General features: G+C 42.1%; 1 protein-coding gene across 4 annotated transcripts in view; it reads left to right on the top strand.

Annotated features, from left to right (window-relative positions):
* The first annotated feature begins 410 nt into the window (after positions 1–410).
* PREX2 (phosphatidylinositol-3,4,5-trisphosphate dependent Rac exchange factor 2) overlaps positions 411–12502 on the top strand; it is a 331391-nt gene continuing 319299 nt past the window's right edge. For 3 of the 4 annotated variants that reach the window (XM_045979892.1, XM_045979882.1, XM_045979874.1), the window contains exon 1: positions 413–931. In XM_045979892.1, the coding sequence (XP_045835848.1) occupies positions 791–931 (141 nt within the window). In that variant the 5' untranslated portion in view covers positions 413–790. Of the gene's footprint in view, positions 932–12502 lie in introns of all 4 variants that reach the window. The other variant, XM_045979899.1, reaches the window with a different exon arrangement.

Below are 12502 nucleotides of genomic sequence, written 5' to 3'. Positions count from 1 at the left end.
TTCCAAGTGCAGGCAGGAGGGTATCTGCCCTGTGAATTATTCTAGGTTGGGGGACTTTTAAAAGCAAACCTATTTTGTGCCCAAACAAAACCAAAAATCAATGTGTTTCTTTTCAAAGATGGGAGTGTCAATATCATGGTTGTTTTGTTCCCATCCAGTTATGTAACCGTGGGGACTTGTTTCTTTGCTTTCAGGATTTGTACAAAACACATTAAAGCTAAACAATAGGCGGGAGTTATAGAAGCAACCCTCGAGCTGTGTCTTGGAGTTCGTCCTCCTGGGTTTGGGAATCTCCAATTAGTTCTATCTCAAGTGCTGACTCCGTGTGTGTGTGTGTTTGTGTGTGTGTGTGCTTAGTTAGCTGGCATGCAACACACTTCCCCAGGGTTGTTTCCTTTTTCCTGAGATTTGGCGAAGGGTAAAGGGTCGGAGTCACATGGATACAAAGCATTTGATTAATGTCCAAGTCACCGCTTTGGCTGTCGGAGCTGCCTCTCCTCCAGCCCCGGCCGCGTGAGGCCGGAACCGCGGGGCTCGGCGTGCAGGTCCCCGGCCGGGGCCGCTTCTCCTGGGAGTTGTCTGCTCAGAGCCTCGCGCCTCCCGCGCCGGAGTTCCAGCGAGCGCCCTCTCCTCTCCCAACACCCCAGCCTCTCCCCAGCATGTAAAGTCGCCCGTACCTCCTCGGACTTCTCGTAGGCAGCAACTTTCCCCTCTGGCCGGCGCGGGGCCGGGCACCAGTCCGCGCGCTGGATAGAGCGCAGCCCAGCCGCCCAGCGTCCTGCCGCACACAATGACCGACGAGAACCGCGGGGACAGCCGCGCCGAGAGCGCCAAGGACCTGGAGAAACAGCTTCGCCTGCGCGTGTGCGTGCTCAGCGAGCTCCAGAAGACCGAGCGGGACTATGTGGGCACGCTGGAATTCCTGGTGTCGGTGAGTGTGTCCCCGCGCGGCGACGCAGCGGGTGGCGGGCGGCGCGGGGCGCGGATCCCGCAGAAGCCGCGGGAAGCGCGCGCGGCATTGTCTACGGGGGACGGGGCACCGCTCCCGGCGTCGCGGGACTATGAACCCGCGCACGGACACTGTGCTCGCCCGCGTGTGGACCCCGGGCGGGACTGTTTCACGCCTGGACACGCAGTGAGTATGCCAGGGCCTTGGAGATATGCGGGCTTGAAAAGTTAGCTCCAATGGGAGAAGGCTCTTGTCCCGGGAATCCCTGTTTACCCCATCTTTCCTCACTCTTTACCCCGTCCCCGGCTGCCTTATGTAAATTTTTTACCCTCTTCTCTTCCTCCCCTGGGATTTTAAGACTTTGGTTTGGTGGTTAAAGTCAGTCTACTACATTCAGGTACATTTAGTTAAAAGAAAAAAAAATCCTTGATTGTTTTGGAGCTTGAGTTCATTATTCAGATTAGATGGCAGCGAAGTCCCTTTAGTTATAATAATCTTTGAAACATAGGATTCTGGCGGGGGGAAGAGAACGAGCAGCGGGGTTATGATCTCTAGCAGCTGTTGGATATTAAAGCCACCTGTGGTGCTCACCCTGTTCTAGCCCTGCAGAACCCCCATCCTCCATCCCGGGTTTAAATTTGCTCCCCGCTCAGCTTCTGGATTCTCTGTTCACACTGAGCCCAGGAGAGTAGTATAATAAAACTAGTGTCAAAAAACTTCAAGATTTCATAGAAAGAACTGGCAGGAACTTTGTTTCAAAGTTTCAGCTTGACGTATTGGAAGCCTGCTCTGGAATTGTTTCGTTCATTTTAGAGCCAGAAGGGACAAAACTGAGTGAAAACAACTTCTGAGACATCACTCAGAAATTGAATTTTTTTCTCTTCATTGTTGCAAAGACAAAAGAGTTTGAGCATTGGCTCCTTTCCACCCAGATGCCTGGGAGAGCATATATAGGACTGAGGCCCTCTTAGCCTTCGCAATCTAACTCACATCTTCAAACCTTCTGCTCCTTCCACCTCCCTGTTGCATGCCCCCGTGGTCCAAAGGGAAATGTTTCAAAGGCCAAAACTTCCCGCTCAGTGTTCTGTAAGATATAAACTTTCTGCTTATAATTATGGTAGAGGGATTCACTTCTTTGCTATGTCAAGAAGGAGAGAACAATGTTTCAACACAGGTTGACTTCTGGTTGACTTCTCAAATTAAAATCAGTATACCTGAGCCCCTGGGGCCACATTCTTTGGAAATATTTAGATATTTGAGAATATATGGGTAATTGGTGATAAATTGGATTGTTATATACTTCCATGCAGCAATGTCAAAAAAGCATGTTTTTAAGATTTGAGTTTTTTTTTTACAAAGTTATTACAATATGATTGGCTTATATATTCCCTATGTTGTACGTGTCTATGACTTATTTTATAATCAGAAGTGTGTACCTCTTAATCCTCTTCATCTATTTCACTTATCCTCCCACCCCCCTCCCTGCTGGCAACTGCTTGTTTGTTCTCTGTATTTATGAATCTGTTTATGAATCTGTTTCTCTTTTTGTTGTTGTTTGCTTGTTTTGTTTTTTAGATTCTACTGTAAATGAAATTATATGGTGTCTTTCTGTCTGACTTACTTCACTTGGCATAATACTGTCTATCTGTGTTGTCACAAATGGCCAGATTTAATGCTTTTTAATGGCTGAGTAATATTCCATTGTGAATTTCATATTCTATTCCATACCACATCTTCCAGATCAATTCATCTATAGATGGATGCTTAAGTTGCTTACATACTGTAAATAATGCTGCAACAAACATAGGTGTACATATATCTTTTTGAGTTGGTGTTTTTTTCATTTTCCTCAGGCAAACGCCCACAACTGGAGTTACAGATCATATGATACTTCTATTTTTAGTTATTTGAGGAACTTCCATACTGTTTTCCATAAGGGCCTTGCAAATTTATATTACTGCCAACAGTGCATGAGGGTTTCCTTTCCTCCATGTCTTTACCAACACTTGTTATTCCTTGTTTTTTTGATACTAGCCATTCTGACTGATGTGAGGTAGAGATTTGACTTTTAATAGCTTCAGATTTGCCTTTCATGAAACTTCATTGGTGACAAAGTCCTTTGACTTTTGAAAAATCTGAGCCACTTCTTAAACTGTATTAGTTATTTCTTTCTAGAGGTATATGAAAAAAGTACTGTGCAGAGTCCTGAATTGTAGAAATAGCTAACCTAATCCACATCAAAAACCAATTTTGATTTAAATCTTTATTTAATATATGAGTTTTTCCTCTAACCTTAGCACTTGATTATTAAAATTGAAAACTTATTGCTAGATAGAGTTGGGTAAGAAATTGTGGGAGGGGACACATGGGTAACTCAGTTGGTTAAGCATCTGCCTTTGGTTCTGGTCATGATCCCAGGGTCCTGGGATTGAGCCCCACATTGCAGTCTTTGCTCAGCAGGGAGCCTGATTCTCTCTCTGCCTGCTGCTTCCCCTGCTTGTGATCTTTCTCTCTGACAAATAAATAAATAAAATCTTAAAAAAAAAAGAAAAAAAAGAAATTGTGGGAGATATAAAGTAAATTATATGTACCTATTTACAAGTAGTTCATTTAATGATTTCATTCTTCTTTCATTCAGAAATTATGGACTCTTCCAATTTTATTTTTCTTTGTCCATTATTTTGTGCACGTACATCCAGTACTTATGCACAAACATGTTCACACACACACAAACACACTAATTGGCCTGTCATCCTAAACAAAAGTTTACCCTGACTTCTTTTTAATCATAATCATTGAAAGCCTCCGATCTCCTTATAATATACTTTTAGATTTTCTTTTCTGAGTATTTATTTTTTCATTATTATTTATAGTAACACTGAATACGCATGTATTACTACTTGGTCACCTTCTTTTGATGTAGTCAACCTAGTTCTAACTTTAGCGTAAGCTAATAATATACCAAGCTTTTTTTTTTTTAACCAATTTTTTTTTAAAGATTTTATTTATGTATTTGACAGACAGAGGTCACAAGTAGGCAGAGAGGCAGGCAGAGAGAGAGGAGGAAGCAGGCTCCCTGCTGACCAGAGAGCCTGATGTGGGGCTCCATCGCAGGACCCTGAGATCATGACCTGAACCCAAGGCAGAGGCTTTAACCGACTGAGCCACCCAGGCGCCCAATATACCAATATACCAGGGCATTTAAAAAGAATTGGCCTGACAATTCTTTTTCTAGGAGTCCATCTTGAAGGACTGATCAGAAATGTAGACAAACCATAAGTGATTTTTAAGAAAGTTAGTACTAGTATTAAATAAGGGGTACATTTATGTAAAAAATCTGGTAGTGCATTTCTAAGTCAAATATAAATATTTGTTAGATTAACAAATATTTGTTAGATTAGATTGTTTTAGATTTTTGTCATTGTTTCAGCCATTAACATGCATGAAGGGTAACTCTTATCTTTATTATGAAGAGATAGAAAACGTATTTTTAGTTTTATCAAGAACACATTTTGACTTACAAGCCCATAAATAATCAAACAAAATGGTATTTTTTCTCTTGATTAAATGATCATATGACCTGAAGGGGAAAACTTTTCTTACTAAGATCTTTTATACTTCTTTTTCTTTTAAAGATTTTAAAAATTTTATTTGAGAGAGAAAGAAAAAGAGCACGTGATCATGAACCAGGGGAGAGGCAGAGGGAGAAGGAAAAGGAGAAGTAGACTCCCTGCTTAGGGGAGCATGACTAGGGTTCGATTCTAGGACTCAGAGATTAGGACTTGAGCATTTAAGTCAGATGCTTAACTGACAGAGTCACCCAGGTACCCCTAAGATCTTTTATACTTCTAACTCCTTTCTGTTCTCATTTCCAACCCTTTCATTTTTTCAAGCGAGAACAACTTTCCCCACTCCCACCCCACAGATAGCTGGTATATAGAGTGATTCCATCTTCCCATGGGATCTCTGGCTTCTTTTGTTTCTTGCTAGCCCTTCTATCCTTTTGTATTCTCATTGGGGTTTCAGGGCTCCGTTCCTTCAGGAAACTTCATAATCCTGTCCTCTCTGCTGTCCCCCCTTCCCCATCCCAGGCTACAGTGCTCACTGCTTTGTGTTTCTTCTTCCCTGCACCAAAGGAGGCTTATACATGTATGTGTTTACTTTGGTCTCATTCTATTAGAATGTAAGCTTCTTGAGGACAGGCCCATATTTTACTTGTGTGTTTTTCCCCAGAATTTTGTGCAGTGCTTGTGAAATCATAAGCCATACCAAGATCAGGATGTCTTCCCAGACCCATCTGAGTGAACAGAAGAAGGGCAGAGCAGGGCCAGCTTCATGGGTGCGCATACTGTGCGCTTTGCTCTGGGCTTCATGTTCAGAAGAACCTGGAACTTGGTTTAGAGCTCTGCTAACACTGTCTTGAAATTTGTGCTAGTTTTATCTTTGAACTTGTGTTTTACAAGTGAAGTCCATTGGGACAGTAGAGTGTGAGTAGAGCTAATATATGAAAGAAAGAGAAAAGCTTTATATTTCAGTACCTCTTTTTTTTTTTTTAAAGACTTTATTTATTTGACAGAGAGAGACAATGAGAGAGGGAACACAAGCACAGGGAGAGGGAGAGGGAGAGCGGGATTCCTGCTGAGCAGGGAGCAGGATGCAGGGCTCAATCCCATAACCCTGGGATCATGACCTGAGCCGAAGGCAGAGGCTTAAACAACTGAACCACCCAGGTGCCCCTATTTCAGTATCTTTAATAACACATTTCCCTCTGCTTTTTATGCAAATGGCCTCACACTTTTATTTTGCACTGGGCCTGGAAAATCTTGTAGACACATTTCACTCTGGCATTGTGGCCGGATGGCTATGAACATTTTTGTCTAAAATGGGACACTTCTGAGGGTGAAAGGGAGTGCTGTTAATAATTACACTGGGAAACAGATGTAACCCTGGAGTGTTCCTGGCAAATCAGAATGTGCTGTTCTTCCACATTGCGGGCACATGAGTTACATGTCTTGTCATAAATAAAAGATTTTGAAATTTGTTACCTGTCTAGGCGTTGACCTCAGAAAGCCCAGAATCTGATTTCTGTCTCTAATAAACTAGTTAACTTTGGACACATTCCTAAACTTTTCAAGCCCCATTGTCTTCATCTGTAAAATGGGGAACCAATAGCATTTCTCAAGGTTGCTGTAAGGATGAGATGATGGATGCTTTGGGCTCTGCCCAGTCCCTGACTTACAGGAGTGCCCTATATATGGTTACTGTTATTTCTTCTGATGCTACAGTTGCTACACAGAGGTACCCATACTGGTCAGCCTTAGTGTCTAATTTTTGCATATGTGATATTCCTCTTTACACTTTCTGTCTCTGAGTCTCTTCTTTCCTTCTTCCCCCCAGTGTTTCCCCTTCTTTTCATGCAGTCCTTCTTCCCATGATCTTCTTATTTTTTTTAAAGATTTTATTTATTTACTTGTCAGAGAGAGAGAGAGAGAGCGAGTGCACACACAAGCAGGGGGAGCGGTAGGCAGAGGGAGAAGCAGACTCCCCGCCGAGCATGGAGCCCAATGCAGGACTTGAACCCTGGAATCATGATCTGACCGAAAGGCAGACACTTAACCAACTGAGCCACCCAGGTGTGCCCCGTGATATTCTCATACATACTCTGTTGACTTAAGACTGCGAGAACAAGGGGTGCCTGGGTGGCTCAGTGGTTAAAGCATCTGCCTTCAGCTCAGGTCATGATCTCGGGGTCCTGAGATCGAGCCCCGCATCGGGCTCTCTGCTTGGCAGGGAGCCTGCTTCCCCCCTCTCTCTCTGACTGCTTCTCTGCCTACTTGTGATCTTTGTCTGTCAAATAAATAAAAAAATCTTAAAAAAAAAAGACTGCGAGAACACTTTGCAGTCTATAAAACAACAACCATAGTTAGTATGCTATTTTACAGTTTACAGTAAACAATTGCATATTTATTATCTGATTTGGGTTAATATATGTGCCCCTTACTATTTCAAATGGTGCTCCCTAGAGTTCCAGGGTTCTGTGGTTTGGCTTCAGCGTTCTGTGGTTTGGCCCTCATAGAGGGTGAGCAGGAACTGAATTGGATGGCTTCAGGCTTTCCACTCAACCTCTCCTAGCATAGCCCCACCTTCTGATTTGTGCCTTTGCTAAAGCAGTTAGAAATGCCTCTTACTTAGATAGTAAACTCCAAGAGAACAGGAATGGTGCATTTTTCTATTAGACACAATTTTCTTGGCCTAAATATAGTGGTGTGTAAATGGGTGCACAGGGAAACAAACAAATCAAACAAAAGCAAACACACAGTTTGAATGAGTCCAAAAACAACTTCCTTCAGTCACGATCTAACTTTTTCCAGGCAAGGATAAACGAATTCAACACATTACCTTTAGGTTTGTGCTATCCCGGCTGAATTGTGTGATCGTCAAATTCATATGCTGCCATCCTAACCCTCAGTATACAAATAATTACAATGCCATGTGGGCGAGGCAATGATAGAGTAATAAGCAAAGTTGCATGGAGGCATTAAGGGGCCCCTTCAGTCCGGGGTCAAGGGAAGTTTTGGGAAAGAGGTGACGGATAGCTTCTGAGGGATGAGGAGAATATGCCAGACTGGGAAGACAGCTAACTATCCATCCGGAAAGAGCAACGTGTTCCGTGTGACCTTCATATGACATTTTGGGGCTGCTGGCATGACGTTGCGTAGGCGATGCTGAGAATTCTTTTTTTTTTTTAATATTTTATTTATTTGACAGAGAGAAATCACAACTAGGCAGAGAGGCAGGTAGAGAGAGAGGAGGAAGCAGGCTCCCTGTGGAGCAGAGAGCCCGATGTGGGGCTCGATCCCAGGACCCTGGGACCATGACCTGAGCCGAAGGCAGAGGCTTTAACCCACTGAGCCACCCAGGCGCCCCAATGATGCTGACAATTTTTTGTTGATGGAGATTGATAAGTTCTACATGCTTTTGGATACTTTTGGATATTGTTAGGAGGTGAAGTAAGTTCAGTCTAGTTTGAGAAGGATTGTATGTTTAAGAATTCTTTCTCCCTTTCTTTCTTTCTCTCTATTTTTATTATTTATTTGAGAGAGTGAGAGAGGAAGAGAGAGAGAGTGTATGAGGAGGGGAGAAGCAGGCTCCCTGTTGAGCAGGAAGCCCGATGCTAGACTCCATCCTGGGACTCCATGATCATGACCTGAGCTGAAGACAGTTGCTTAACAAGCTGAGCCACTCAGATGCCCCAAGAATTCTTTTTTTATTTTTATTTTTTAAGATTTTATTAATGTATGTAAAAGAGAGAGTGGGGGAGAGAACATGAACAGGGGGAGGGACAGAGGGAGAAACAGAATCTCCACTGAGCATGACCTGAGCCAAAGGCAGACACAACTGAATCACCCAGGCACCCCTATTTGAAGAATCCTGACTTTAACTAAAAGTAGTAGGAAATCAATTATGAAGGGACACCTACTGTCCTGTTATTAATAAACAAATTTGAGACCTCCAAAGTTGGCACTGGAAAGGGATGTCTTGTGGGATAAAGTTACTAGGCCAAGATTTCCTGAATCACTGTCTCTGAATTTCACCTTGGGATTCCTTCTCTCTGTTCCCTATGTCTACGACCTCTCTGGTCCTCAGCAATCCACTTAAGCATACAGAGAAGACCTTTCCTTGCTTCTCTTAATCTGGGACATGTTATAATCTTCAAAACATTATTCTTGAGTAAGGAAGAACAGAGGCCAGTAATCCTAGAAACAACATGAAACACAAACATAGTCCAACTTGTATAATAGAGATTCCTGCTCCTAACAAAGTGACCTTTCAGGGCCGGAGACTCGGAACTATTTTTATCTTAAGCCCCAAGGTAGTTCCTAACTGACCCTCTGGCTGGACACTACTCCTGGGCTGACTTGGGGGAGTGCTTTGTTTTCTAAGCACTAACTTGAACACGTATGTATGAGGATGGCCTCAGGACACTGCCCTTAGGATGTCTTGAGTCTCATAGTGAATACACCTTTGTTCATTCATAATTCAGATATTTGGAATATTAATCATTATGGCCAGAGCCTACTCCCTATACAGAGGAATGTATTTTTAGTCTTATGGTTTCAACTGCATAGTTGTACCTTATTATAATGCCATTAATACAAGAATCGTATCTACTGAGATTAGCTTTGTTTCTCAGCAAGAGAATTCTGTCAGTAGGATTGAGGAATGAAGACTGGAGTCTGGTTCCCATTGGGAGCTTCTGCCATTGCTTGCATTGGTCCAGGTAAGAAATGTGGAATGTCTGATTTAAGACAGAAGCAATGAAGAAGATAAACAAAACAAAACAGAATAAAAACCAAACCAAACCACAAACAGGCAAACAAGCACCCACCAACTAGGAGGCATCCTTGGGTGGAACTTTTGGTATGTGTGTTCATTTGGAAGTGGAGGTTTCTGTAGAAGGGAGAACATCATGTGGAACTTCAGCCTGTAGTTTGAAAACAAGATGGATACAAGGGACAGAGGAGCATCGGAAGGAGGAAAAAGGTGAATTTGGTTTTAGACCCACAGGGCTGCAAATTCTGCTGCTTTCTGAAGATATGAATATGAAAGTTAAGAATTTGGGGCAAAAATTAGAGTTCTAGAAATTAACTTATCATATTTTTTGAAGTCATCAGGTGGATAAGATGCCCTAAGCGGAAGAACTTGAGGAAAAAAGCCATATAGACCCAGGGTAGGTTGTTGGAAAGCCAGCATTTGAAGGACGGAGGGAGAAGTAGACTGTGTTGGTTACTCAGACTGAGCCGTCAAATGTTGAAACAAAGAACCAGGAGAGAGTGATCTCTTGAAATCCAAGGAAGGACCTGGTACCCAGAAGAAAGTCTTCCTTAGAACTTTTGAGAAGTAGGTGGTGGGAAGACTGAAAAGGCCCCTGGATTTGTCGATTAAATGCCTGTCATTGGACTTTAGTTCAGGAGTATGTGTGAACAGAAGACTGACAGGGAATGAGCTGAGACCCCAGTGGAAGCTGAGGGATGAAGACCAGTGGAAAAACTATACTGCGACTTTGTCAGTAAATGCAAGGGGAGAAGTAGGTTAGTAACAGAAGCAGGTGATTTTGTCCAGGGATGTTTGAGGAACTGCCATGTCACCAGGAGATAAAGAAGATCCTGGGCAAGATTCACTGCCACGAAACACCCACAACAACACATCGTTGCAGACTGTAATGCCAAGAGTGAGCCGGCTGTCTTGGATACTTTTAAATTTCTGCTGCTTCTCTAGTGTAGCATGTGAGGAACTGCTGGGATGGCCTTTGTGCCTCCCTTTTGCACACTCACCAGCGTCCCTGCTGGGACAGTAGGGTGCGGTGCATGGTACAGAGCATGGGTTTAGGGAATCTGATGACCTGGGTTAAACTCCTGGCACTGAAACTTACAAACTGTGTGTAACTTGGGGCAAATTACATAGCCTCTTTATGCTTGGTTTCATATTTGGAAAACACATTTAATAATATCTCACAGGCTGACCTCAAGTTCAAATCAGCTTCTGTAGGTACAGTCCTGATAGGTAGTAAGGCTTTCCTCCTGTAGGTACAGTCCTGATAGGTAGTAAGGCTTTCCTCTTTTTCCTTTCTCTTCCTGCCTTACAGACAGAGTCTGGTGGTTGTTGAGGCCACCTAGCCTGTTTCTGGGCCCTTTCTCTTCTAGCCTGGAAGCATACTGGAGGTTTTAATAGATACGTTTTAATAGAAAGGTCCTGAGGAGGCTGGAGGGGCCTTCAGGATTGCAGAGAAGGTGTGGTCTTAGAGGAGGAGAGGGAGTGGTAAGGGTGTGGGAGATGCGGGTTGGGGGTGTGTGTGCTGTGGAAGGTGCAGAGTAGTTTGCCTCTGGGAGGAACAAAGGATGCAATGCCTAGAGTTATTTTAGAGGAGAGGGGAGATGGAGGTTTCTGTCTGATGACCTTTACTTTTCTATGAAATTGAACTATTGTTTTCTTTGTGTTCTGTTTTGTTTGTTTTTGCTGAGAGTAAGGCCTATGAAGACAGTGGTAAAGATTTGAAACAAACACTTTCAAGAACAGTAAGGGGAACTGAACTCAGGTATCTGAGGTTGGATGTCTGTCTTTGTGTAATCATTCTTTTATTTTTTTATTATTATTTTTAAAGATTTTATTTATTTATTTATTTGAAAGTGGCGGGGAGAAAGAGCATGAGCGGAGGGGGGAGAGATAGAGGGAGAGGGAGAAATAGATTCTTCTGCTAAGCAGGGAGCTCAACGAGAATAGAGGGGGGAACGACTCAATCCTAGGACCCTAGGATCATGGGATCATGACCTGAGCCAGAGCAGAAGGCAGAAGCTGTTTAACTGAATGAACCACCCAAGCGCCCCATACGTATTCTTTTAAATGTGACTTTCTTAATGCAACATATAAATTTAGAAGTCAAAATGGAGAAGTGGCTTCACCTGACTTCTTATAGTATGACTAGGTTCAAATCTTGGAAATAATGACATAATAATTTTTTAAAAATATTTTATTTATTTGATAGAGAGAAATCAAAACTAAGCAGAGAGGCAGGCAGAGAGAGAGGAGGAAGCAGGCTCCCCGCGGAGCAGAGAGCCCGATGTGGGGGTCGATCCCAGGATCCTGGGATCATGACCTGAGCCGAAGGCAGAGGCTTTAACCCACTGAGCCACCCAGGCGCCCCGACATAATCATTTTTTTAAACCATGACACAAATTGTGTAGAACTTCTATATTATTACATTTAATGCACACAGCAATTACTGTGCACACTTTTTGAAAAGAAACATTGATTTATCTGACAACATTTTGATAACAGTACATTTTTTCTCAGTACTGTCTTTTAGCATTGTTCTGTTGAGTGTTCTCTTATTATATACCTGGTTTATACTTTAATTCCAAATAAAATTGTTATGTTTGAGTTTTGAGTACAATTAGTTTGACCTAAAATTAGTTGTTTCTGGTTACATGAATTCTTTAAAATTCTTATCTATAATATTTACTTTTCATAATAGATGAATTTTTATTCTCAGTGTATTGTAATTGTATTAGCTATATTAAAACCAAGATTTCTTTGACTTATTATCTTATTGCCTCAAACAATAACAAATTCAAAATCACCCCTTAATAAGTGTTTCTTTGCTTAAAACTATGGTTGGGTCAGTTTTCAAATGGTGTTGAGTATATTCATTCAAATTCTGGGACATCTTATAAAAACTTTTTTTCAATTTTTTCCCATTCTCATGAAAAATCATTGAATTTTATCCAAGAATTCAATGATTGTAATTTTAAGAAAATTGATATGTTAAGTTGAGGTTATGGTTTTTAAACATCTCTAGTTAGTATAGATGACTTCAGACTTTGATTCCATGCATAAATTTGTAGTATTCCAGCCTTACCATATAGCTAAGCATACTGTACAAAAAAGGACCTGTGTTGTTGGAGAATAGCTAAGCCAAGGACATTATGTTCTGTCATCAATGTGAAATTAGTATTTTCCATTAAAAGAAAAACCCCCTCACTTGGAAAGGTTAAA

Source organism: Meles meles, chromosome 1 (genome assembly GCF_922984935.1).
Source record: "Meles meles chromosome 1, mMelMel3.1 paternal haplotype, whole genome shotgun sequence".
Lineage (NCBI taxonomy): Eukaryota > Metazoa > Chordata > Mammalia > Carnivora > Mustelidae > Meles > Meles meles.
Note: the sequence above shows the minus strand (reverse complement) of the source record. Positions and strands in the feature narration are given on the sequence as shown.